The sequence below is a fragment of the Pongo pygmaeus genome, chromosome 1 (genome assembly GCF_028885625.2).
Source record: "Pongo pygmaeus isolate AG05252 chromosome 1, NHGRI_mPonPyg2-v2.0_pri, whole genome shotgun sequence".
In the NCBI taxonomy this organism is placed as follows: domain Eukaryota; kingdom Metazoa; phylum Chordata; class Mammalia; order Primates; family Hominidae; genus Pongo; species Pongo pygmaeus.
In genome coordinates, this window is record NC_072373.2 from 222,086,569 (window position 1) to 222,114,194 (window position 27,626).

Below are 27,626 nucleotides of genomic sequence, written 5' to 3' on the forward strand. Positions count from 1 at the left end.
ACGTTGTGACTCCAGGGAAGTCTGACTTGGTTAAAGATTGCTGACTTGGTGCATTTTGTATTTTGTGGAACACAATCAATTTTCATGTATTGATTAATTATTCCCCATTGCCTAAAATCCTGGCCTCCTCTCTCTCGACGGAGAAGGCTGTCCCCAAAGTCTAGGCCTAGAATCTTTGACTGGAAAGACTGTCCTGAGAGTCCAGGCCTCCTCTCTCTGACTGGAAAGGCTGTCCTCAGAGTCCAGGCCTCCTCTCTCTGACTGGAAAGACTGTCCTGAGAGTCCAGGCCTCTTCTCCCTGACTGGAAAGACTGTCCTGAGAGTCCAGGCCTCCTCTCTCTGACTGGAAAGACTGTCCTCAGAGTCCAGGCCTCCTCTCTCTGACTGGAAAGACTGTCCTCAGAGTCCAGGCCTCCTCTCTGTGACTGGAAAGACTGTCCTCAGAGTCCAGGCCTCCTCTCTCTGACTGGAAAGACTGTCCTCAGAGTCCAGGCCTCTTCTCTCTGACTGGAAAGATTGCCCTCAGAGTCCAGGCCTCCTCTCTCTGACTGAAAAGATTGTCCTCAGAGTCCAGGCCTCCTCTCTCTGACTGGAAAGATTGCCCTCAGAGTCCAGGCCTCTTCTCTCTGACTGGAAAGATTGCCCTCAGAGTCCAGGCCTCTTCTCTCTGACTGGAAAGATTGCCCTCAGAGTCCAGGCCTCTTCTCTCTGACTGAAAAGACTGTCCTCAGAGTCCAGGCCTCCTCTCTCTGACTGGAAAGACTGTCCTCAGAGTCCAGGCCTCTTCTCTCTGACTGGAAAGATTGCCCTCAGAGTCCAGGCCTCTTCTCTCTGACTGAAAAGACTGCCCTCAGAGTCCAGGCCTCTTCTCTCTGACTGGAAAGATTGCCCTCAGAGTCCAGGCCTCTTCTCTCTGACTGAAAAGATTGTCCTCAGAGTCCAGGTCTCCTCTCTCTGACTGGAAAGACTGTCCCCAAGTGATTCTCCCCCCTTGAGCTCCCAAAGTGTTGGGATTACGCATGTGAGCCACCATCCAATTTTTTATTTTTATTTTTAGAGACAGGGTCTTGCTCTGTCACCCAGGCTAGAGCGCAGTGGCTCACTGCAGCCTCAATTCCTGGGCTCAAGTGATCCTCCCACCTTGGCCTCTTGAGTAGCTGGGACTACAGGCATGAACTCCCACCACCACCTCCTCTGTCTAACCAGAAAAAATTGTCCCTGAAGTCCAGGCCTTCTCTCTCTGACTGGAAAGATTGTCCACAGAGTCCAGACCTCCTCTCTCTAACTAGAAAGATTGTCCCTAAAGTCAGAGCCTCCTCTTTCTGACTAGGAGGATTTTCTTCTCCATCTGAGGGTCCTGACTCAGGAGGAAGAGGAAGGGCCCCCTCCTGACCTTCTGGTGCCTGGGGCAGCAGCCTTCATGGGTAGATGCTTTCACCCAGGTGGCTGTCTGGATTCAGAAAATGGAATTCTGTTTGGAAGTCTGGGGCAGGGGCTGCTGAGCAGTGGAAGGTGCGTGTGGTTTGGCTCGGATGTCCCTGGGATCTTACTCTCTCTCTCTTCTGAACCATCTCTTCCTCTGGGACCATTTCCGAGCCTGAGGAGTGGGCCGGCTGGAAGACTTGGCAGTTGCGCTTCACTGTGTTAGTGTTTGCCTGAGACCCCTGCCATGCCCAGCCCTGAAACACATGGCCCTCCCACCATCCCCATTGACCTTTGCCCTCCCTCTGGTGGCAGTGCTGGGGCTGAAGCCAGGAGCCACCATGGGGTCACATTCCCACCTCTTGCACCCCATCTCTGGATGGGCCAGCCCATCCCACACACTTCTGCTGTGCTCACAAAGTTCAAGTGTGCTGTGGTCACTATTTCCATGTGACTGTTTTCAGGGTTCTGGGGTCCCCCGCCCCGTCCAGTCTTGGCTGGGAGTTGAGGGAGGGAGGAAGCTTTGAGTTTTTGCTTGTCTATGCTGACTTGGGGACAAAACAACTGCAGGATGTACCTTTGGCATCATCCCAGAGCTGCCAAGTCTGAACTTCTAGGTTTGAACTTGAGAATCTGCATCTTACCAAAAGCTCCCCAGCCGATGCTTACACGGCGAAGCTGAGACCTGCCGCTCTAGCTGACGAGCATGCCCTGCTGGAATTTACCTTTGGGTTAAAATCTGACATATTAGGAGCTTTTTTTTTTTTTTTTTTTTTTTTTAAGACAGAGTCTCGCTCTGTCACCCAGGCTGGAGTTCACTGGTGTGATCTGCAACCTCTGCCTCCCAGATTCAAGCAACTCTCCTGCCTCAGCCTCCCAGGTAGCTGGAACTACAGGCACGTGCCACCATGCCTAGCTAATTTTTGTTTTTGTTTTTTTTTTAGTAGAGATGGGGTTTCACCATGTTGACCAGGCTGATCTCGAACTCCTGCCCTCAAGTGATCCATCCACCTCAGCCTCCCAAAGTACTGGGATTATAGGTGTGAGCCACCACGCCCGGCCTAAGAGCATTTTTCCCACACTAAAAAACACAGTCCAGCTGGCTTGCTTTTTAACCAGAGCATTACAGGGTCACCTGTTTGGAGGAAGAGGACTGAGGTCAGAGCAGGCTCCTGTCAGCTCCAACGGGACATTTCACAGTGGCCACAACAGGCTGACCTCTGTGTCCTGTGTCCTGCTGACTGTGTGTGGAGGCCTCAGAGGGGCTCTTTCCCCTTGCACAGAGAGAGACAGCACTGGCTCATGAGCCTGCTTTTTTCTGCACTACCTTACCTGGAACTCAAGTTTCTGGGACTTCCCATGCTGGGGTAGAGGTGACTTTGATCCTCCTGAAAACAGCCCTTCATGTCCCCACACCCACATGGAAGAGGAACTGTTCCATGGTGGTCCGTATCCAAAGTCACTAGATCTTGGCCTGGCATGGTGGTTCATGCCTATAACCCCAGTACTTTGGGAGGCCGAGGCGGAAGGATCACTTGAGCCCAGGAGTTTGAGACCATCCTGGGCAACATGGCGAGACCCCATCTCTATAAAAACAACAACAACAAAACAACAAGAAGTCACTAGATCTTAAAGCACTAGATCTTAAACCCTGTGATGGGCAATTTCCTTGTCAATTTAGCCAGGCTATGATACCCATGATTCAACCAAACGCTTGCCTGGGTGCTACTGTGAGGTGCGTTGTAGATGTGGTCAGCACTGATGATCACTGGCTGTAAGTAATAGGTTCTCCTCTGCGAGGTGGGTGGGCCTCATGCAATCGGTTGAAAGGCCTCAAGAGCAGAACCGAGGTTTTCCTGAAGAAGAAGAAATCCTGCCTGGGGACTGCAGTGTCAGCTCCTCCGGGGAGCTTCCGGCCTGCTGGCCTGCCCTCTGGATTTCAGACTTGCCTAGCCAGCCCCCACAATCACGTAAGCTGATTCCTTGAAATAAACTTAATCTATATCTCCTTCTGGTTCTGATTCTCTGGCAGAACTCTGATCCTCTCCCTAAACGGTGCCCGGGATGGGGGAGGAGTTGGCGCTACTTCATTGCTTCCCTTTCACGCAGACATGCTGACTTTTCAACCACTGTCCTTTTTGAATTTTTTCTCTTCCAGGGAAGTGCTGACTTTTTTTTCTCCTTGTCAGTTAGTCCTTTTGGAATCTGTTACTGGTCTCAGCCTTCTCCTCCATCCTCTCTTTTTCATTATTTTTATTTTCATTTTGTAGAGACAGTTGCTGAAGGTGGGGTCTGGCTATGTTGACCAGGCTGGTTTTGAACTTCTGGCCTCAAGTGATCCTCCTGTCTTGGCCTCCAAAATTGCTGGGATTACAGGTGTGAGCCATCACCCAATTTTTATTTTTAGAGATGGGGTCTCACCCTGTCACCCAGACTGGCGCAATCACAGCTCCCTGCAGCCTCAACTCCTGGGCTCAAGCGATCCTCCTGCCCTGGCCTCTCCAGTAGCTAGGACTACAGGCACGCATACCACCATGCCTGGCTAATTTTTTAAATTTTTTTGTAGAGATGGAGTCTTGCTATGTTGCCTGGGCTGGTCTTGAACTCCTGGCCTGAAGCGATCCTCCCGCCTCAGCCTCCTGCATCCTTTCTTTCCTCCCCACATTTCCTTCTTATCAACAGGTGCTGGGGAGAGGCAAGACAGGCCTGTCCCCTGAGTCCCCTCCGGATGCCGTGGACTGGCCAGCTGTGAGTGTTTCTTTGGCAGTGTCTTAGCTGGTTGTTGTGAGCAATAGTAAGGAAGCAATCAGCAAGTATACTGCCCTAGAAGTGCTGCACGTTGTGGGGCCCGAGAGGGAAGATGAGGCGAGAGATGCCCAGACCAGTGGGAGACGCCAGGACTTCGGAAGCTCTTCTGCGCCACGGTGGGTGGTGAGGGCGGCTGGGAAAGTGAGCTCCAGGGCCCCAGGAGCAGCCTGCTCGTGGGTGCGGAAGGAAAAAGGCACAGGGGCTTGGTGTGGGCGGCTTTTGGCTGGGAGAAGTTTGCACGTAGGGAGAATAGTAGCCAGTGTTTGCAGAGCACTTACTATGCAGGAAGGCCTGTCCTAAGCATTCTAAGTGTATTACATCATGAACAAATGTCTGTGATTAGCCCCGTCTTGCAGAGAAGGAAACAGAAGTACAAACAGAAAATGTAACTAAGCATGCAATTAATAAAAAGGGGCCAGGTTTTGAACCCAAGCAATCTGGCTCAAGAATCTGTGCCCAACCACCGGCTCCTGTTCTTAGAGATGAATGTGGAGTCCTGGAGCCTGCTCCGCATTGTAACTTGATCATGACCGTACGCGCTCCCTGTCCCCAGGAGACAGATTTCCAGTGCAATCATAGAAAGTGCCTGTGTGGGCTTCGGGAGATGTGTCTGCCTTGGGGAGAGTTTTCCTTTTCAGCTAGAGCCAGGCCCAGGATGTTGACGTCAATGAGACGCTGGTGACGTTCTCTGCTCCAGTGGCTGATGAGAAAAGTTCCTCCAAGACAGCTCAGTTGAGGAGAATTAAGTTCTCTGGGTCCCACTGCCTTCACCTACAGATGCCAACTTTGAAGCCAGTGAACTGTGAGGCCAGCTGGACTGATTGCCGTGGCAATAGGAATTGGACCCAAGTCACCGGAGGATGGAGAGGGAAGACACAGTAGTGGCTTCCCCAGGTCTTGGACCACAAGGCACAACTGTGGCCTCCAGGAAGCCTGAGATAACCCGTTAGTGGGTCCTGCACTCCAACAGAGCTCGTGCAATCAGCCTCTGGTCCTCACCCTCCTCCCATTGGTGTCGTTGTGCTCTCTGACATTGACATTGAGCAGTCAATTGAGTGCTCCAGATCTCGTTCCACTGATTTTTTCCACTGTTCTCCAGTCTAGCACTTTCTGAAATTCATCCAAGCCTAAGAGGTGATGCCAAATGTCAGCAGCTTACACCTCGGACCTCATGGACTAAGACAAGCCTCTGGGGTCCATGTGGCACCAAGGATGGGGTCTTCTAATACCTTTCACACAGGCCAGGGACAGCACCTGCTGTGACCCCCACCCCCAGCCTCTGCCTCTTCTCCCGTTGCCCTTCCAGCCACTGCCCTGGGCACCTCCCCTGCTCCCGCCTCCCTGCCTGGGCCCATCTTTCTTTCCACCTCACCGATTGCAGGGCTCCCTAGCGCTGGAGGGGAAAGGAGCCTGCTTCCATTCTTACCACTCTGAAAGTCAGAAGGCCCTGCAGAGAGGTTTTCTGGGATTTGGAGCCTAACCTTGGCCTTGACACGGTCCAGATGAGAAGGCCGTCCCCCAGTTAAGCCAGCCCTCCCTCCCTCTCAATGCTGGAGAGGAAACCAGGCAGCTGGTTGCTTCAGCAAACCCCATCCCTACGGGAATTGTTCTTTTTTTCCTCAAATAGACGAGTGCAGAGGACTTGCTTCAGAGAGATCCCCTTTGTAGCACGCATTCACGGGCCGTGCCCCATGCCTACTCTGCCACAAACTCCCCTCAGCTGCCCAGCCCCGTGGAGCCAGGCGTGGGCTGAAGTGGGGCCAATGAAATGCCTGGAATGCCAGCCGCAGCGACAGGCCAGCACTCAGATGCCTCTCGGGAGTTCTGACCGAAGCAGCACTGAGGACCGCTTCAGAGCAGAAGTCTACACCATTTTCCCCAGTTTTAGGCAGAAGTAAAGAATGTCTCTACCTTCTCCCAACCAGCAATTGATTCAGAGTCCTGAGCTTTTAAATTAAAGGGACCCCTCTGTTGCTTTATGCAGTAGCCAGCTTATTCATTTGAGTTCAGGTGAAATCATTTTCAAGTAACCTCTTCCTATCCAGCTTTGCTTTTAGTTATGCTGACATAAAAACAATAAAAATTGTCCTTCTCAGAGTTCACCTGTAAAAGTTTCTGGATAATTAGTAAGGAAACAGAAACAGCAGACAGTTGTTGCTTCAGATAAAAGTGATGTCTGGGTCGGGCACAGTGGCGCATGCCTGTAATCCCAGCACTTTGGGAGGCCAAGGTGGATGGATCCCTTGAGTTCAGGAGTTTCAGACCAGCCTGGGCAACATCTCTACAAAAAATACAAAAATTAGCCGGGCATAGTGGCAGGACTGTAGTCCCAGCTACTCAGGAGGCTGAGGTCAGGGGATGGCTTGAGCCCAGGAGGCACAGATTGAAGTGAGCTGAGATTGCGCCGCTGTACTCCAGCCTAGGCGACAGAACCAGACCGTGTCTCAAAAAGAAAAAGGTAATTGTGGTCATTTAATTTACTTCTGCATTCTTTTTTTTTTTTGAAATGGCCAGTGGTACCATCTCAGCTCACTGCAACCTCTGCCTTGGGGGTTCAAGTGATCCTCCTGCCTCAGCCTCATGAGTAGCTGGGATTACACGCACCCACCACCATGCCCAGCTAATTTTTGTTTTTTTAGTAGAGACGGGGCTTTGCCATGTTGACCAGGCTGGACTCAAACTCCTGACCTCAGGTGATCCGCCCACCTCGGCCTCCCAAAGCACTGGGATTACAGGAATGAGCCACTGCACTCGGCCTACTTCTGCATTCCTTAGAGTGCATCCTAGCTAGGATATATTCAGTTGTCTTTAGAGCTAACAGCAGAAGAAAGGTACTTAGATGCTTATCTAGCTCTTTATCTTTCTAGAAATTCTAGAAGATGAGAGGGGCAGTGGTGGCTCCAAGGGAGTGATTTTAGGATGGACTGGGACAGAGAGGGGCTGCTTACACATACTCATACAGAGGCCATTAATTTAGGGAGTTCATGGTCCAGGAGGCTGATGGCATCTAGGCCTGTGGCAGAGTGTGCTCCTGCTAGGGAATGTATGGGCAGATTCTTGCCTATAGTTGGAGGGTTAGAGAGGAGGGATCAATAATTTAATGGCTGGACTTGAGTTTGGAAGCGAGTGGAGTTAGATACAAATTCTGTTTTTGGAGAAAGTATTTGATCTTCTTGGCTGTGAGGCAAAGCGAGGTTTAAAAATATTTTTGACTTAAAAAATATATATATGCATGTATATTTAATACCGTCTATGGATTGTGCCAATATCTATTTTATGGTTTTGATATTGTGCAGTTATACAAGGAGTTACCACTGAACGAAACTGGGGGACGGGTACACAGAATCTCTGTACTTTTTTTGTTGTTGTTGCAATTTCCTGTAAATCTATGATTATTTTAAAATAAAAAAGTTAAAGCATACGTATTTACATTTGATTAAATGCAGTGTGATATCCTGGGTTGGATTTTGGAACAAAAAAAGGCATGAGTGAAAAAACTGGTAAAATCCAAAAAAGCCTTTAGTTAAAAGTAATACCAGTGTTAATTTCTAAGTTTTGACAAATTTGCCATGGCTGTGTAAGATGCAAATGCTAGAGGAAACTGGGCGAAGAATTTGAGGGAACTCTCTGTACTATTCTTTGCAGCTTTTCTGTAAATCTACAATTATTCCAAAATAAAAGTCTATTAAAAATGTAAGTATACACACACACATTTATATTTGAACACATCTAGGCAGCCAATGCCCTTAAAGAAGGCACTTTCTTCAAACGATGCCTCTGGGATGGGTGAATAATTAAGGGCCCCTTTGACAACTGTACTGCGGGTTATGTCACTCCCTAATTTGGCTGTCTGGGCAGAGGGAATCCTAGAGAGCTTTTAAAACCAAATAGAGTCCGGGCGCAGTGGCTCACACCTGTAATCCCAGCACTTTGGGAGGCCGAGGTGGGCAGATCACCTGAGGTCAGGAGTTCGAGACCAGACTGGCTAACATGGTGAAACCCCGTCTTACTAAAAATACAAAAATTAGCTGGGCATGGTGGCGGGTGCCTGTAATCCCAATTACTTGGGAGGCTGAGGCGGGAGAATCGTTTGAACCCAGGAGGCGGAGGTTGCAGTGACCCGAGATCGCACCATTGCACTCCAGCCTGGGCAACAAGAGCGAAACTCCGTCTCAAAAAGAAAAAAACAAACAAAACAACAACAACAACAACAAAAATAGGAACCCTGATCACACGTCAGAGAGAGTTAATTGTAATACAACCCCATTTTCCAGGCTAAAACTGAGGCACAGTTGGGAACTGATGCAATTAGACTGTAATTTCCTGGAATATTTAAAACCGAATTATTTTCTGTTTTCCAAGCATGTGCTTGTAAACATACAAAATACAAATTGTAGTAGCTGTGATACATTAAAAAAAAAAAAAAACGGAAATGACCTTTGGTACTCTACTTAGCTCTCGTCAGGATCTGTGGTTAAAATTGGTGGGTGGGGTGAGGATCTAGGCAAAATGCAAGTATTAATTGAGCACTTACCCTGTGCCTTGCACTTGGCAGGATGCTTCCAGGGATGCTCAGGACTAGTGGGCATCAGGGGTTTTTGCTGCCCAGCTTCCATTCCTCTCCTAGCGGCACCTGATACACTACCAGGTACAGTCCAGGGGCCCCCCACCAAGATGCCTGCCCTTCCCTGGTCAAGATGACCCCAGCTTCCTGATGGAATGTGAGTCATCAAGAGCTTAGCGTACAGAGGAAACACGCTCACAGCTCACTGGCCCCATTGAGAGCTTGCTGTATGTATGTATGTTGGAGATAGAGTTTCGCTGGAGTGCAGTGGCGCGATCTCGGCTCACTGCAACCTCTGCCTCCCAGATTCAAGCGATACTCATGCCTCCGCCTCCTAAGTAGCTGGGATTGCAGATGTGCACCACCACGCCCAGCTAATTTTCTTGTGTTTTTAGTAGAGACCGGGTTTCACCATGTTGGGCAGGCTGATTTGAATTCCTGACCTCAAGAAATAATATTTTTTTGAGACAGAGTCTCCGTCGCCCAGGCTGGAATAGAGTGGCACGATCTAGGCTTACTGTAATCTTCGCCTCCTGGGTTCAAGCAATCCTCCTGCCTCAGCCTCCCGAGTAGCCGGGATTACAGTCACACCCCACCATGCCTAATTTTTGTAGCTTTGTTAATAGTAGAGACAGGGTTTCACCATGTTGCCCAGGCTGGTCTCGAACTCCTGGCCTCAAGTGAACCGCCCGGCTCGGCCTTCCAAAATGCTGGGATTACAGGCATGAGCCACCACGCCGGGCTGAAACTCACTAACTGATACACCTCCCGTGTGGGGAGGGTGGAGGGAAGGAGCAGGAGGAGGAGAAGGAGAAATGGACTCTAACTCTTCATGCCAAGTGCTCCTCATTGTGTTCATCATCCCCCAAGGCTGGGCATCACCTGAGGCCACTGTGGACCAGCCCCTTCCTCTTCCTCTGTTGGAACTGAAAACATCAGAGTAAACTACCAAATATGAAGGCCTCTGGACTCCAGCCGAGAAGTGCTTTGTATACTCCCGAGTATTTCTGCAGCAGTGGTGCAGGCTGGTGCCACCTGTTCCCTGCCAAGACCCCTTGATGCTGCACTATTGCAAAACAAAGGATGTCTTAGTCTAATTTTCTTTTTCTTTTTCTTTTTTTTTTCCTGAGACAGGGTCTTGCTCTGTTGCCCAGGCTGAAGTGCAGTGTGCGATCATGGCTCACTGCAACCTTGAACTCTTGGGCTCAGGCGAGCCTCCCACCTCAGCCTCCTAAGTAGCTGGGACTACAGGTGTACACCATCACACTTGGCAAATGTTTACATTTTTTCTAAAGACAAGGGGTCTCATTCTGTTGCCCAGACTGGTCTTGAACTCCTTGACTCAAGCAGTCCTCCCACCTCAGCCTCCCAAAGTGCTGAGATGACAGGTGTGAGCCACCACACCTGGCTCTAATTTTCATAACTGCTACTGAAATCACAGCTGATCCCATCTGTCTTTAAATTAGTAACGTTGAGGGAGTTGTCTTTCTCGGCCAGCAGTCATTTACTCCTGAAATGAATCTGGTTAGAGAGGAATCTGGTCAGGAGAGGAGAGATGAGAAGAAACAATCAACAATGTGTGAGCCTCATAGAGTCTCCCTGTGTCTGGTCTTGGAAGCTTCCACCTCACTCAGATCAGACCAGGCAGCCGACTGATGAAAGGCCCTCCTGATGACTCAGTGGCTCCTGGTGACATCACTGTGCCCTGGACACCTTTCAGCCTGCCTGTTCCTCTCTTTGCTGTCCCCCAGCAGCAGAGCTGGCTTCATGGGTGTGCAGCCTGGATGGCCACACAGGGCCCGGTGCCTAAGGGGTCCACATTTGGGGTGTGGCTATGTTGAAATATGTGAGGGTTTTTGGATGAGGGCCCTGTGAACAGAGGAGCTGTTTCTGCCCAGCGGCCTTCCACAGGGCTCGGCTGCAGGCCACAGAGATCCCACCATCCTGCACCAGCCCGGGTGGGATCAGGGCTTGGTACACACTGCCCAAGAGGGTCGGAGTGAGTAGGGCTGAGTGAGACCAGAATCCTCCCTCTCACCAAACCCAGGGCTGCCCCGGGACACACACACATAGAGAGCCCCAGGCCCTGTGTACAGGCTGCCTCTGGTCCCCATCAGAAACTCCTACAGGTAGTTCCTCAGGATGCAGGAAGGGATCTTACTGGTTTAGTGAGTTGTATCCATTTGCAACCTCCGCCTCCCAGGTTCAAGTGATTCTCCTGCCTCAGCCTCCCAAGTAGCTGGGAACACAAGTGTGGCCCATCACACCCGGCTAATTTTTGTACTTTTAGTAGAGACGAGGTTTCACCATGTTGGCCAGGCTGGTCTCAAACTCCTGACCTTAAGTAATCCACTTGCCTTGGCCTCCCAAATTGCTGGGATTACAGGCGTGAGCCACCACGTGCGGCCCCCCACAGGCCTCTCTGCTCGGCTTAGAGATGCTGTCTTCTCCTTGTGTTTCCACTGGTCTTCCCTGGGTTCTTATCTGTGTCCATGTTTCCTTTTTTTTTTTTTTTTGAGACAGGGTCTCACTCTGTCGCCCAGGCTGGAATGCAGTGGCATGACCTGGACTCACTGCAGCCTCAACCTCCCAGCCTCAATTGACTCCCCCCTTCACCCTGAGTATCTGGGGCTATAGGTGTGTGCCACCATGCCTGGCTGATTTTTTGGTATTTTTAGTAGAGATGAGGTTTCACCATGTTGCCCAGGCTGGTCTTGAACTCCTGAGCTCAAGCAATCTGCCTGCCTTGGCCTCCCAAAGTGCTGGGATGACAGGCGTGAGCCACTGCACCCGGCCCATGTTTCCTCTTAAGGACACAATCATACTGGTTTAGGGTGCACCCTAACGATCTCATTTTAACTTAGTTACCTTTTAAAGACCCTATCTTCAAATACAGTCATATCCTGAGGTAATGGAGGCTAAGATCTCAAAATATGAATGGGGGGCTGGGCACGGTGGCTCACACCTGTAATTCCAGCACCTTGAGTGGCCGAGACCAGCCTGGGCAACATAGTGAGACTCCATCTCTACAAAAAATTTTTAAAAAGTATGGCTGGGCGCGGTGGCTCACGCCTGCAATCCCAGCACTTTGGGAGGCGGAGGTGGGAAGATCACCTGAGGTCAGGAATTCAGGACCAGCCTGGTCAACATGGTGAAACCCCATCTCTACTAAAAATACAAAAATTAGCCGGGCGTGGTGATGGGCACCTGTTATCCCAGCTACTAGGGAGGCTGAGGCAGGAGAATCGCTTGAACCCGGGAGGCAGAGGTTGCAGTGAGCCGAGACTGCACCACTGCACTCCAGCCTGGGTGACAAAACGAGACTCCATCTCAAAAAAAGAAATAAAAGAAATAAAAATAAAAAATTTTTAAAAAGCATATGGATGGGGAGGGGGGACAATTCAGCTCATAACGGGGATCTTTCTGGACACTCAGAACCAAGCTTTAATAGCTTGACAATGTCTTTCAGTCTGAAACACAGAGATGCTGCCAACCCAGGGCCTGCCCCTCCATCGCAGGAAGAGGCCACACCATGAGCCTCGTGCCAGCAAAATGTGGCTGTGGTTGCTTGCTCAAGGGAAAGGCTGATGCGTGTTACTTCACGCTGGCTTTCAGAGCCACAGGAAGAGGCTGCGCAGGGGACGGGAGTCAACCGTTCCCCAGTTCCTGTGGCGCCTGAGCAAGAGAACAGGAGTGTGAGCCCAGGGCTTGGGACAGACATGGGCAAGACGCTCGTGTGTGGGAATGGCTGCTGGAAGCCTGTGCGTGGTCACCAGGGGTCTGGGAGGCAGGGGCCAGGCTGTGACAGTGGTTCCCAAACAGCCCAGGAGCTCTGTAAACCTTAAGGCTCTGATCGCCCATATAGGGCAGGGCAAGCATCTGTATCTTTAGAGGGCTCCCAGACAGGGTGCAGAAATGACTTGTGTCCCGAGATGATCACTGCAGTCGCTGATGGCTCTCTGGGGGTTCATATACTTTTGTAGGTTTGAAATTTTTCATAACAAAAAGTTAAAAGGGAGGAAAAAAGGAAGGAAGGAGGGAGAGGGAGAAGGGAAGGAAGGATGGAAGACAGGAGGGAGGGAGGGAAGAAGGAAGGAGAGAGGGAAGGAAGGAAGAAAAGAAAGGAGGGATGGAAGGAAGGAAAGAAGGAAGGGAGAGAGGGAGGGAGGCAGGAAGGAAGGAAGGAAAAAAGGAAGGAGCGGCTGAGCACAGTGGCTCATGCCTATAATTTCAGCACTTTGGGATGCTGAGGTAGGAGGATCACTGGAGGTCAGGAGTTCAAGACCAGCCCGGCCAAAATGGTGAAACTCTGTCTCTACTAAAAATACAAAAATTAGCAGGTGGTGGCACGCACCTGTAGTCCCAGCTACTCAGGAGGCTGAGGCAGGAGAATCGCTTGAACCCAGGAAGTGGAGGTTGCAGTGAGCTATCGCACCACTGCACCCCAGCCTGGCTGGGCGACAGAGCGAGAGAGTGAGACTCTGTCTCAAAAAAAAAAAAAAAAAAAGGAAGGAGGAATGGAAGTAAGGAAAAAAAGCTCCGAGAGGATTCTGATGCCAGCCCCTGTTAGGATGAAGGTGGGAGGGAGGAAGCCCTAACCTGCCCAGGGCTTCCTGTGACTCGGGTGAAGCAGTGCCTCCTGGTGGTGAGGAGGCAGCACTACTGGTATAAACCGGTCGTGACGTGCAGACTGGGTGTGAATGTGGGGCCAGGACAGTGTGTGTCGTGGGGTTGACTGGGGGAAGCTAGGCAAGCCTTTGGAGCAGGCCCATAACTTTGGTTATACCACAAACCCCTTTGTCAGTCTAGTGAACTCTCTGGATTCTCAGGATAAAGGCATAAATTACATGGGATTACAAAGCTAACTAATCATAGTGAAATACAATGATTGAAATACTTGATAAAGCCAAATTTGGTATAGTGTGGTAGATATGACAGTAGTAGTGTGTCATAGTAGATAGCAGTAATGTGCCGATGAGAGTATTAGCACATTAAATAATATCCAATAACAACTGGTCTAATAACTATAATTTTTAAAAGTAGTGAGGAGAATTCATGATATTTTGCAACAACTCCAACATATAAAAAATCTGCAATTTCTATTGTTAACAGAATCATATGTACTACTATAACAAACAACAAAAACCTCCCAAAGGCCAGGCATGGTGGCTCACACCTGTGGTCCCAGCACTTTGGGAGGACGAGGCAGGAGGATCCCCTGAGCCCAGGAGTTCGAGGCTGCAGTGAGCTATGATCGCACCATCGCACTCCAGCCAGGGCAACAGAGCAAGACCCTGTCTCAAAACAAAGCAAACAAAACAAAACAACCTCTTGAAACTTATTGCCCATCTTTATTCATGAATAAAGAAAATGGGCGATTGCTATGAGAAGTCAGTGAAAACAAAGAAGTACCTGGTCGCCCTGCAGGTGCTGGACCACCAGCTGAGACCCTGCCTTAGAAAGGCAGCCAAGGGCCCACTGCACCTCCCTGTCATCTGGCTGCTCCATATTCCCACTATGTGTTCCACAAAGATTGATCGAGGGCCTACTGTGTGTGGCAGACACTGCACAATATAGACCAGACATCTGCCTTTAGCAAGCATGCATTCTACAGGGACAGATGATAAGCCAACAATACACAGAACATATTCTACCAGCTCATCTTTTTTTTTTTCCTTTTTTCTTTCTTTTTTTTTTTTTGAGACAGGCTCTCACTCTGTCACCCAGACTGGAGTGCAGTGGCACAACCACGGCTCACTGCAGCCTTGACTGCCCAGGCTCAAGCAATTCTCCCACCTCAGTCTTCCGAGTAGCTGGAACTATAGGCATGTGCCACCAAACTTGGCTAATTTTTTTTTTTTTTTTTTTTTTTTTTTGAGATGGAGTTTCACTCTTGTCGCCCAGGCAGGAGTGCAATGGCACAATCTCGGCTCACTGCAACTTCCACCTCCTGGCTTTAAGCGATTCTCCTGCCTCAGCCTCCCAAGTAGCTAGGATTACAGGTGTCCACCACTATGCCTAGCTAATTTTTGTATTTTTAGTAGAGATGGGGGTTTCACCACGTTGGCCAGGCTGGTCTCGAACTCCTGACCTCAAGTGATCTGCCTGCCTCAGCCTCCCAAAGTGCTAGGATTACAGGTGTGAGCCACCGCCCCTGGCTAATTTTTTAAATTATTTGTAGAGAGAGGGTCTCACTATGTTGCACAAGCTGATCTCAAACTCCTGGGCTCAAGTGATCCTCCCGCCTTGGCTTCCCAAAGTACTGAGATTGCAGGCAAGAGCCAACCAGCCTGGCCTAGTTCAACATTTAAGTAAGATGTTCCTATTGAGTACATTATGTAATATGTAACAATGTTTTGGGCGTAACTGATATGTAGTACTTATTGAAAGTTTCCTTTTAATCCCATTTGCTTTAAAGTCAAGAGTTTTCAGCCTAGTTTAGCCAACGTGCGTTCAGTCCGCTTTTACAAAGCAAAAGAAATCTCACATCCTCTGGAAAATTCTAAAGGGCTTCTGGGGAGGGGAGACACTCATTCCTGCTATCTTCCCCCTCAACCAGTATTAAGAGCCAGTGCTTATTCATAGCAGCGCTTTTCACCATAGCCAAGAGGTGGAAACAACCAGGTGTCCAGTAACAGATGAATAATAAACAAAAGGTGGTCTATTCACATAATGGAATATTCTGTGGCCATAAGAAGGCATGAAATTCTGACACATGCTGTAACATGGACGAACCCCAAAGACATTATATTGAGAGAAATACGCCAGACACAAAAAGAACAAACATTGTAGGATTCCACTCATATGAAACATCCAGAAGAGGAAAATTCATGGGGACAGAAAGTAGAATCAGGGTTACCAGGCGCTGGGGGGAGGAGGCCATGGATTGCTTAAGGGGTATGGGATTTCTGTTGGAGGTGATGGACATGTTTTGGAAATATGGTTGCACAATATTGCAAATGTCATCAACACCACTGAATTGTATACTTTAAAATGGTTAAAATGGGCCGGGTGCAATGGCTCATGCCTATAATTCCAGCACTTTTCTTTATTTTTTTTTTTAGATGGAGTCTCGCTCTGTCGCCCAAGCTGGAGTGCAGTGGTATGATCTCGGCTCACTGCAATCTCCCACAGTGATTACAGGCACCCACCACCATGCCCAGCTAATTTTTTATATTTTTAGTAGAGACGGGGTTTCGCCATGTTGGCCAGGCTGGTCTCAAACTCCTGGCCTCAGATGATCTGCCTGCCTTCCCTCCCAAAGTGCTGGGATTACAGTTGTGAGCCACCATGTTCGGCCTGCCCACTGGTGTTCAATCACGGCAGCCCACAGCACACCTCTGCTCAGCCCTGCAGTGACTCCCGTGTCCCTTGGTGTGTCCAAGCTGAAGTCCTCACATTGACTTTGGGCCCTGCATGATCTCTTCTCCTCACTGCCCCAAACCCTCTGCTTACAGAATTCCCCTCATGCTCTAAATCTCCCTGACTTCCTTTTTCACTACTAGCCAAATAAAATCCTGCTTTTCATTAGTTAATTAATTTTTTTTTCTTTTTTTTTTTTGAGACGGGGTCTCACTCTGTCGCCCAGGCTGGAGTACAACGGCGTGATCACAGTTCACTGTAATCTCAAACTCCTGGGCTCAAGCAACCCTCCCATTTCAGCCTCCTAAGTGGCTAGAACTACAGGTGTGATGGAGTGGCTAGGACTCCAGGTGTGAACCACCACGCCTGGCTAATTTTTAAATTTTTGTAGGGATGGGATCTTGCCATGTTGCCCAGACTGGTCTTGAACTCCTGGCCTCAAGCCATCTTCCCACCTCAGCCTCCCACATTGCTGAGATGAAGGTGTGAGCACCACACCTGGCCCCAAACTCTGCTTTCATAGATTTCACCTGATTGGGCCAGACCAACCTGGGTCATCTTTGTTTTTTTGTTTTGTTTTGTGGAGACAGAGTCTCACTCTGTTGCCCAGGCTGAAGTGCAGTGACCTGATCATGGCTTACTGCAGCTTCGAATCACAGTCTCAAGTGATTCTCCTGCCTCAGCCTCCCAAGTAGCTGGGACTACAGGTGTGTGACATCACATCTGGCTAATTTTTAAATTTTTTGTAGGGACAGGAGTCTCACTACGTTGCCCAGGCTGGTCTTGAACTCCTGGCCTCAAGCGATCCTCCTACCTCAGCCTCACAAAGTTGTTGGGATTACAGGCATGAGCCACCGCACATTCTGTTAATCTTTATATCTTAAGGTCCACTGAAGCGAGACTTTTTTTTTTTTTTTGAGATGAAGTCTCACTCTTGTTGCCCAGGCTAGAGTGCAACGGCATGATCTCCGCTCACTGCAACTTCCACCTCCTGGGTTAAAGCGATTTGCCCACCTTAGCCTCTAGAATAGCTGGAACTATAGGCATGCGCCACCACGCTCGGCTAATTTTTTGTATTTTTGGTAGAGACTGGGTTTCACCATGTTGGCCAGGCTGGTCTCAAACTCCTGACCTCAAGGATCCTCAAGTGATCCACCCGCCCGGCCATGAGACTTTAATTACATCTTCAAAATGCTGGCCAGGTGCAGTGGCTCATGCTTGTAATCCCAGCACTTTGGGAGGCCGAGGTGGGTGGATCACTGGAAGTCAGGAATTCAAGACCAGCCTGGCCAACATGGTGAAACTCTCCCTCTACTAAAAATGCAAAAATTAGCCGGGCGTGGTGGCGCGCGCCTGTAGTCCTAGCTACTTGACAGACTGAGGCAGGAGAATCACTTGAACCTAGGAGGTGGAGGTTGCAGTGAGCTGAGATCATGCTACTGCACTCCAGCCTGGGCAACAGAGTGAGACTCCGTCTCAAAAAAAAAAAAATTAGCTGGGCATGGTGGCGCATGCCTGTAATCCCAGCTACTCAAGAGGCTGAGGCAGGAGAATCGCCTGAACCCAGATGCAGAGGTTACAGTAAGCCAAGATCACACCACTGCACTTCAGCCTGGGCAGCAGAGTTAGACGCTGTCTCAAAAAAAAAAAAAAAAAAAATGCCCCCACATTAGTACCTAGTTTGGCATTTGGTTGAAAAACCAGGAGACAGGAATCTTGGTTGGGGAAGGGGGAGCTTTAGAATTCTGCCCATCAAGGCCGGGCGCAGTGGCTCACACCTGTAATCCCAGCACTTTGGGAGGCCGAGGCAGGTGGATGGCTTGAGGTTAGGCATTCAACACCAGCCTGGCCAACATGGTAAAACCCCGTCTCTACTAAAAATACAAAGATTAGCTGGACATGGTGGTGTGTGCCTGTAATCCCAACTATTCAGGAGGCTGAGACAGGAGGATAGCTTGACCCTAGGAGGTGGAGGTTGCAGTGAGCTGAGATCCTGCCACAGCATTCCAGCCTGGGGTACAAGAGCAAAATTCGTCTCAGAAAAAAAAAAAAAAAAAAAATCTGTCCATCAAATGTGGCCTGGACAGAAATTCAGGGGTAGATCCTGGGTCTTCCACTAACTCATAAAACCTCTCTTCTGGTACCAGCAGCATAAGCCAGTCTTACCTACAAAACAAGGCTCTGAGTAAAGGTAGAGAAGAAAATAACCTTTCCCTTTAGTGGCTTAGCTGTTCTTTCATTAGTCCGGCTCCTCTTCACCTAGGCAGCTAGGAACTGCAGGGCAGTGGCCACACCGGGAGCTGCTGCAGTGGAAGAGCCACCAGGACCAGGCTGTTTCTAAGGTGTGTGCAGGTCAGAGGGCCAGGTGCATAGCAAGCGGGGGCAGCAGCCTTCAATGTGTGGGGTGAGGACGGCAAGGCTCAAGGTGATCAGGGAGAGGTTAAACACATCCCACTGAGACCCGAGGGCTCCTGGTGGAAAATATACCCACCAGATGGGGCCCCTTGAAGAGGAGGCTCCTGACTCCAGCAACGGTGCTGGCCAGGCTTGCCCTGCTCTTTATCTGTGTGGCCCAATGGTCATGTGAACATGCCCAGGGGTTGCAGGGCCCCCTTGGGGATGCTGGAGGTTGACGGTTGCTCACTGTGATGGTTAATATTGAATGTTAACTTGATTGGATTGGAGGATGGAAAGTATTGATCCTGGGTGTGTCTGTGAGGGTGTTGCCAAAGGAGATTAACATCTGAGTTAGCAGGGTGGGAGAGGCAGACCCACCCTTAATCTGGAGGGCACCATCTAATCAGCTGTCAGCTCGGCCAGAATAAAAGCAAGCAGAAGAACATGGAGAAGGCAAGGCGCGGTGGCTCACACCTGTATATAATCCCAGCACTTTGAGGCAGGTGGATCATCTGAGGTCAGGAGTTCCAGACCACCCTGGCCAACATGGTGAAACCCTGTCTGTACTAAAAATGCATAAATTGCCGGACATGGTGGTGCCACTGCACTCCAGACTGGGCGACAGCACGAGACTCCATCTCAAAAAAAAAAAAGAAGGTGGAGAGATTAGACCGCCTTAGCCTCCCAGCCTACATCTTTCTCCCATGCTGGATGCTTCCTGCTCTCGAACATCGAACTCCAAGTTCTTCAGCTTTGGGGCGTAGACTGGCTTCCTTGCTCCTCAGCTTGCAGACGGCCTATTGTGGGACCTTGTGACTGTGTGAGTTAAAACTCCTTGGCCAGGCGCGGTGGCTCACGCCTGTAATCCCAGCACTTTGGGAGGCTGAGGCGGGCAGATCAGGAGATCAAGACCATCCTGGCTAACACGGTGAAACCCCGTCTCTTCTAAAAATACAAAAAAAAATTGGCTGGGCACAGTAGTGGGTGCCTGTAGTCCCAGCTACTCGGGAGGCTGAGGCAGGAGAATGGCATGAACCCAGGAGGCGGAGCCTGCAGTGAGCGGAGATCACATCACTGCACTCCAGCCTGGGTGACAGAGTGAGACTCTTCCTCAAAAACAAAAAACTCCTTAATAAACTCCCCTTGGCTGGGCGTGGTGGCTCACGCCTGTAATCCCAACACTTTGGGAGGGTGAGACAGGTGGATCATCTGAGGACAGGAGTTCAAGACCAGCCTGTCCAACATGGAGAAACCCTGTCTCTACTAAAAATACAAAAATTAGCCGGGCATGGTGGCGTGTGCCTGTAGTCCCAGCTACTCGGGAAGCTGAGACAGGAGAATCACTTGAACCTGGGAGGCAGAGGTTGCAGTGAGCTGAGATTGTACCACCACACTCCAGCCTGGGCAACAGAGCAAGACTCCATCTCAAAAAATAAAAAAATAAACTCCCCTTTATATTTACATCTATCCTATTAGTTCAGTCCCTCTAGAGAACCCTGACTAATACACTCACCATGGTCCCCAGGCAGGAAGGAGCACCATGCGTTCTCTCCCTTCATGATTTGGGCAGTGATTGGTGGCAGAGCCTGTGCCACACACACCTTTCAAACAGGGAAATGAGGAAGGTGGCCAAGCTGAAAGTCCCTCTTCTGTTCCAGTTTTAAAAACCACATTTGTGGCTTGTGACTTATGTTGGAGTTGACCTCAGAAAAATCATTTCAGGTTCCTCCAAATGAGAGATGCCAAACTGTCACCTCTATTGTACTTGTCAGAGGAGAATCTTGTGCCAGTTCCTGGGGTGAGAGGAGGAAGAGAAAGCAACCCCAAAACTAGCCTTCTCCGGGGGCTGCTCGCCACTGTGATGGGGCCTTTCTGGGTCTGGGCCCTAGCGCTGCAGCCAGGAAACTGGGGTGAAGTGAGGTTGTGATGATGTGTGAGGACACGGGACATGGCCCCTTTGGACGCTGGACATGGAGCGGCAGACAACTGCCAGCTGGCTTGGCACAGCTACTAGAGAAACAACTCGGGGTCCAAAGAAGATGCATCTGGGTTTCTTACCAATTCCCCCAAAGATAAGAGGGGAGAGGGGGGCCTGAAAGACCGGAAATTGAAAATGTGGCTAATGGGACATCACATGCCATATGGGGCAGGGATCATCAGAGACAGCTCAGAGCCTGGGGTTTCTCTAGGTTTATTCTTCTCAGTCAGACCTCCCCAGAGTCCCCCAAGGAGGAGTGGAGCCCCAGGAGCTCTGAGAGTCCCAGGGTCAGGAACCCCAAGCTCCCTTTAGTGGAGACCATGCTGGGCTACTTGAGATCACCCAGCAGCTGCAGTGGGAGTCACAGTTCCCACCTCCTGATAAATGCCTGGACCTGTCTAGACAATGTCCGTGACCCTGGACAGTGTAAAATTACCTTCACGTTTAAATCTAAGCAATTTGAAGCTGTATCATTGCATGTCTTTCACATTTTTTCCCTAGGTATAGGAAGTATGAAAGTTCTTTGAATGTTGTTTTCCAGTGCAAAGAAAGCCAAGCAATTTCCTGATCAAAACTGTCTGTAAGCAAGGTGGGAGGTGGGGAAAAAAATTTAAAAAAAAAAAAATGCTTGTAAAATAGCCAACCGCTTACTTGGAGATTTAGGCAAAGCACTTCAATCTCAATAAAGCAGGAAAGATATAGTCAAAATTGATCTGCTGACAAAGCAGGTTGCTACAAGACCTCTCCTGTACCCCATCTCCTCCCCGCTCTCCCAAATACCCGAAGGATTAAATGACCGAGCTCTAGGGAGGCAGAATCCATTCCAGACTCTTGCCTTGCCATAGTCCAAAGCCCCAGGCTGATTGCAAAAGCCAAACTTGAAGCTATTTCCATCAGTGAAAAGCTGAGAGGCTTCACTGACAGAACTCTCAGCCAGGTTCTGTTTATGGTCTGGGGTCCTCTCAGGAGGAGGTCAGGGGACTTTTGAACGATCACAAGTGACTTGGAAGGAAAGCAGCCGCTCTCAACTCTCTGCAGAACAAACTCCACACATATGTTTGGTCACACTGCTGATAATTGTGTGTAGTAACTTTTTTTCTGATTAAAAAAGAATCTATGCTTATTCCAGCATTGCTTGTAATAGCCAAAACCTGGAAACAACCCAAATGTCCAAAAGCAATAGAATGGATAAATACACAATTATTTATACCCATGGAATTGTTTATACAATGGAATACTATACAGTAGTGAAAATGAATGAATTGCATGTAGGTGTAAGAAGATGGATGAATCTCTCAAAAATAATGTTGAACAAAAAACAGAAAACACAAAAGGGAACGGAAAGTATGATTCCACTTACATAAAGCTCAATGACAGGCAAACTACACTGTTTTGTTCAGGGATGCATACATGGATGGGTAAAAGCAAGAGCCTCCAGTGGTGGCTCCTGTCTGTAGTCCCAGCTACTTAGGAGGCTGAGGCCAGAGGATCCTTTGATCCCAGGAGTTAAAGACCAGCCTGCGCAAAAAACAAACAAACAAACAAAAACCAGCAAGGAAATGACTGAGGGGGAAGGGGTGTTTGGGGAGGTTTGTGGTATGCTGGTAATGTTATCTTTCTTGCTCTGGATGGCTGTTTATAATTATTTAATAAGTTGTACATTTGTATTTTAGGCACTTTTCAATATGCATATTTTGTAAAACAATTTATTTTTAGTTTTATTTATTTATTTTTTTGAGACAGAGTTTCACTCTTATTGCCCAGGTTGGAGTACAATGGTGCGATCTCGGCTCACTGCAACCTCCACCTCCCAGGTTCAAGCGATTCTCCTGCCTCAGCCTCCAAAGTAGCTGGGATTACGCCCTAAATCCATGCCTGGCTAATTTTGTATTTTTAGTTGAGATGGGGTTTCACCATTTTGGTCAGGCTGATCTTGGAACTCCTGACCTCAGGTGATCTGCCTGCCTCGGCCTCCCAAAGTGCTGGGATTACAGGTGTCAGCCACCATGCCCAGCCTTTATTTTATTTTTGTATGAGATGGAGTCTCACTAAGTCGTCTAGGCTGGTCTTAAACTCCTGGCCTCTCAAGTGTTTCTCCCATCTTAGCCTCCCAAAGAGCTGGGATTACAGGCCACTGCGCCCGGCCAAAACAATTTTTTTAAAGTTAGATATACAAAGATAATCTTTGCTTTCTATGAATCAAATGCAAGATCAAACCTAAAGTACACCAAAAACTACAAAACATCACTAAAAGGAAGTTAAAGAAGAGCTAAATAAATGGAAAGACATCCTTGGTCCATGGATAAGGAGATCTCATATTATTAATATAGCATTATTCTCCACTTTTATCTACAGATTCGAAGCAATCTCTATCAATCTTTTCCATTCTTTTTGCAGAAATGGAAAAACTGATCCTCAAATTGATAGGGAATCACAAGGGGTGTCAGCCAAAATATTGGAAAAGAAAAGCAATGTTGAAAGGTGGGGTGCAGTGGCTCACGCCTGTAGTCCCAGCACTTTGGGAGGTCGAGGCGGGCAGATCACTTGAGATCAGGAGTTTGAAAATAGCCTGGGCAACATAGTGAAACCCCGCCTCCACTAAAAATACAAAAATTAGCCAGGCATGGTACCGGGCGCCTGTAGTCCCAGCTACTCGGGAGGCTGAGGCAGGAGAATCGCTTGAACTTGGGAAGCAGAGGTTGCAGTGGGCCAAGATCAAACCACTGCACTCCAGTCTGGGCAAGATAATAAGACTCTCCCAAAAAAAGAAAAAAAAATGTTGAAAGACTCACTTCCCAATTTCAAAACTTACTACAAAGCTACAGTAACCATAACAGTGAGGTATTGGAAAGAAACAAAACATAGATGCAAACCTTCATGAGTTTGGCATAGGTGATGGTTTCTTAGATGTGACACCAAAAGCACAAACCACCAAAGAAAAAAATGGACAAATTGGACATCCTCAAAAAACACTTTTTTCCTTTGAAGTACACTATCAAGAAAGTGAAAAGACAAACCACAAAATGGGAGAAAATATTTGCAAATCATATAGCTGATAAGGGTGTAATATCTAGAATATATAAAGAACTCTTGCAACTCAACAACAAAAAGACAAACCAATTTAAAAATAAGAAAGAAAATTGACCAGGTGTAGTGACTCACACCTGTAATCCCAGCACTTTGAGAGGCCGAGGCGGGTGGATCACTCTAAGTCAGGAGTTTGTGACCAGCCTGATCAACATGGTGAAACCCCATCTCTACTAAAAGTACAAAAATTAGCTGGGCGTGGTGGCTGGCGCCTGTAATCCCAGCTACTTGGGAGGCTGAGACAGGAGAATCGCTTGAACCCAGGAGGCAGAGGTCACAGTGAGCCAAGATCACGCCATTGCACTCCAGCCGGGGTGACAGTGCGAGACTCAGTCTCAAAAAAAAAAAAAAGAAAAAAAAAAAAGAAACAGAAGAAAGAGAGAGAGAGAGAAAGAGAGAGAGAAAGAACGAAAGAAAGTAAGTTCAACAGACATTTCTCCAAAGAGGATATGCAAACGTCCAACACGCACATGGAAAGATGTTTGAGGGCATTATTCATCAGAGAAGTGCAAATCAAAACCACAATGAGGAACAACTTCACACCCACTAGGATGGCTATTATCACAAAGATAATACAAAATGTTGGAAGGCTGGGTGAGGTGGCCTCACGCCTGTAATCCCAGCACTTTGGGAGGCCAAGGCAGGAGTTTGAGACCAGCCTGGGCAATATAGTGAGACCCCCATCTCCAAAAAAAAATTAGTGGGGCCCAAGCAAGGTGGCTCACTTTGGGAGCCCAGCACTTTGGGAGGTTGAGGTGGGCAGATCACCTGAGGTCAGGAGTTCAAGACCAGCCTGGCCAATACAGTGAAACCCTGTCTCTACTAAAAATACAAAAATTAGCAGGGTGTGGTGGTGCACACCTGTAATCCCAGCTACTCGGGAGGCTGAGACAGGAAAATCACTTGAACCCGGGAGGCAGAGGTTGCAGTGAGCCAAGATCGTGCCACTGCACTCCAACCTGGGCAACAAGAGTGAGACTCAGTCTCAAAAAAAAAAAAAAAAATTAGTGGGGCATGGTGACATGCACCTGAAGTCCTAACTAGTGGGGAGGCCAAGGCGGGAGGATTGCTTAAGCCCAGGAATTTGAGGCTGCAGTGAGCTGTGGTTGTGCCTGCACTCCAGCCTCGGTGACAGAGACCCTGTCTCAAAAAAAAGTTTTGGAAGAATGCAGAGAAATTGCGACCCTCATACATTGCTAGTGAAAATGTAAAATGATATGTACAGTCACTTTGGAAAACACCTTGGCAGTTCCTCACAAGGTGAAATATAAAGTTGTGTATGGCCCAGCAACTCCATTCCTAGGTATACACATAGGAGAACTGAAAACATACACCCACAAAAAAACTTGTATGCAAATTTTCATAGTGGTATTATTCTTAATAGTTAAAAAGTGTTAACAACCCAAATGTCCATCGGCTGATGAATAATAGCTAAGTAAAATGTGGTATATCCTGCCGAGCGCGGTAGCTCATGCCTGTAATCCTAGCACTTTGGGAGGCCAAGGCAGGCAGATTGCCTGAGCTCCGGAGTTCAAGACCAGCCTGGGCAACACGGTGAAACCCCATCTCTACTAAAATAGAAAAGAAATTAGCCGGGCGTGGCGGCATGTGCCTATAGTCCCAGCTACTCGGGAGGCTGAACTGCTTGAAGCCGGGAGGCAGAGGTTGCAATGAGCCGAGATCGCAGCACTGCACTCCAGCCTGTGTGACAGAGGGAGACTCCGTCTCTAGAAAAAAAAAAAAAAATGTGGTATATCCACAATGGAATATTATTGGGCAGTAAAAGGAATGAAGCACTGCATATGCTACGATGAACCTTGAAAACGTGCCAAGTTAAAAAAGTCAGACATAAAGGCCACAGAGCATATGATTCTATTTACAGGAAATGTACAGAATAAGCAAATCCACGGTAGAAAAGTGGTTGCCAGGGCTGTAGGGGAGAAGAACTGAGGGCTAACAGCTAAGGGATAAGGATTTCTTTTTGGGGGTAATGACAATGTTGTAGAATTACATAATAATGATGGTGGCACAAACTTGTGAACATACTACTGAACTGTTTGGTTAAAAGGGCCAATTTTATGGTATGTGAATTACATCTTAATTACAAAGTTTGAAATTTTTAAACAAGAAAAAGCCATGCCCGGCCTAGCATTTCATTTTTTTAAAATCACAGTTAGCTATGTTTTTTAAAAATAGCATGCTTATTTTAAGAAAAGGTAGAAACACCGGCTTCCCCAAGTCACCACCACCAACTTGTGAACACGTCGGGATCACGGCTCAAGGAATGAGGATCATACCCGAGAGTTGTTTCTGTTGCTAGTGGAAAGAATGCCTCTGATCCTCTCGCCCTTCCACTCACAACACACACAGAAGCTGGCTGAAAAGAGGGAAAGTAATATTAGCCCTAAAAATGCCAGTCCTTTCTCTCACAGGACTGGATGTCCCAGACAGCTGGCAAGAGCAGGGGTGGGCCTGGAGGAGCTTGGAGGGACAGGTGCTGGGACCTGGGGGCGCCCTGGGATAGGGCTTAGGGGCGTGGTGTGAGGGCGTGGGCGGGGCTCAGGAACCTCGGGCACCGGGTGGAGCTTGGAAGCCGCAGGAGCGTGGCGGGGGCGGGGCTCAGGACCCGGGACAATGGGACGAGGAAGGGCACCTAAGCGGGGGTCAGGCCTCGAACACAGGGGCGTGGCGGGGTGCGTGGGCGAGGCTCTAGGCCCAGGTCTCTGGGCTCTGTGGACAGGAGATAGGGGCGCGTGGGCGGAGCTCTAAGTCCCGGTCTCAACGCGGGGGCACTGGGGCGTGGGGGGGGGGGGCCGTGTGGGCATGTGTGCGGGGGGCGTGTGGACGGGGCTCAGGGCCCGGGACGGCGGGACGGGGCTGGGAGCGTAGGCGGGGCTTAAAGGCCAGGGTACAGGGGCGGGGCGCGGCGCGGCGCGTGGGCGGGGCTCAGGGCCCGGGGTATAGGGGCGGGGCGCAGGGCGTGGGCGGGGTTCAGGGCCCAGGGCCCCGATGGGCGGGGAGACGCCGGACGCGGGCGGGGCGGGCGCCTGGACGGGAGCCTAGGGCGCCTCGCTGCCCACACGGCGGCGGCGGTGGCCGCAAGCGCGGCCCGACGTCTGTCCTCGCGGCGCTCCGGCTCCTAGCCCCCCACGCCATGCCGCCGACCGCGCCGCCCACCGAGCTGGTGCCGTCGGAGCGCGCCGTAGTGCTGTTGTCGTGCGCGCTCTCCGCGCTCGGCTCGGGCCTGCTGGTGGCCACGCACGCCCTGTGGCCCGACCTGCGCAGCCGGGCACGGCGCCTGCTGCTCTTCCTGTCGCTGGCCGACCTACTCTCGGCCGCCTCCTACTTCTATGGAGTGCTGCAGGACTTCGCGGGCCCGTCGTGGGACTGCGTGCTGCAGGGCGCGCTGTCCACTTTCGCCAACACCAGCTCCTTCTTCTGGACTGTGGCCATTGCGCTCTACTTGTACCTCAGCATCGTCCGCGCCGCGCGCGGGCCCCGCACAGATCGCCTGCTTTGGGCCTTCCATGTCGTCAGGTGGGTGGCGGTGGCGCTGCTTTTCCAGGAGCCCCCGACACAGGCCTACCCCTCCCGGTCTTGCCCTCCCAGAGGCCGCGTCTAGGTTGGACCCCCCCCCCCCCCACCCACAGCAAGCAGTGCCTGCTGGCGCCCCCGAGGCAGTCCTGGGCCAGCGGGAGGCCAGACTTGCCCGAGATTCGCTCCTGAGGGAGCCCCTCTGTGCCTGCCCCAGGGCACAGCCCCTTGGGGTAGTGGGGACAGAGTTCGCCCCCAGAGCCGGGCCCTGGTTCCTTGGACGGGGCTCGGGAGGACACTCTGAGCACCTTGTGACCTGCTTCACTGTGTCTTGGCCGTCTCTGCTGCCCATGGGGAAACAGGCTGGGAAACGAGTTAGGTAACTGTCCCGGGCTGGAGAGCCGGCAACTCCCAGTCCCACGCCATCACCCCACCCCAAGCCACAGTGAGCTTGGTGCACTCTGCCACTCCCGA

At 49.8% G+C, this 27,626-nt stretch overlaps 2 protein-coding genes across 4 annotated transcripts in view; both read left to right on the forward strand.

Annotated features, from left to right (window-relative positions):
* The window catches only part of LOC129008453 (uncharacterized), a 35,079-nt gene extending 27,428 nt beyond the window's left edge, over positions 1-7,651 (forward strand). For both annotated transcript variants that reach the window (XR_008492548.2, XM_054440769.2), the window contains one exon: positions 4,105-7,651. Coding sequence is in view for 1 of the 2 variants with exons in the window: in XM_054440769.2 (XP_054296744.1) it covers positions 4,105-4,139 (35 nt within the window). In the remaining variant the exon portion in view is untranslated. The remainder of the gene's footprint in view (positions 1-4,104) is intronic.
* An 18,999-nt stretch (positions 7,652-26,650) lies between these two features.
* GPR157 (G protein-coupled receptor 157) overlaps positions 26,651-27,626 on the forward strand; it is a 28,393-nt gene continuing 27,417 nt past the window's right edge. For both annotated transcript variants that reach the window (XM_054440739.2, XM_054440749.1), the window contains exon 1: positions 26,651-27,155. In XM_054440739.2, the coding sequence (XP_054296714.1) occupies positions 26,773-27,155 (383 nt within the window). In that variant the 5' untranslated portion in view covers positions 26,651-26,772. The remainder of the gene's footprint in view (positions 27,156-27,626) is intronic.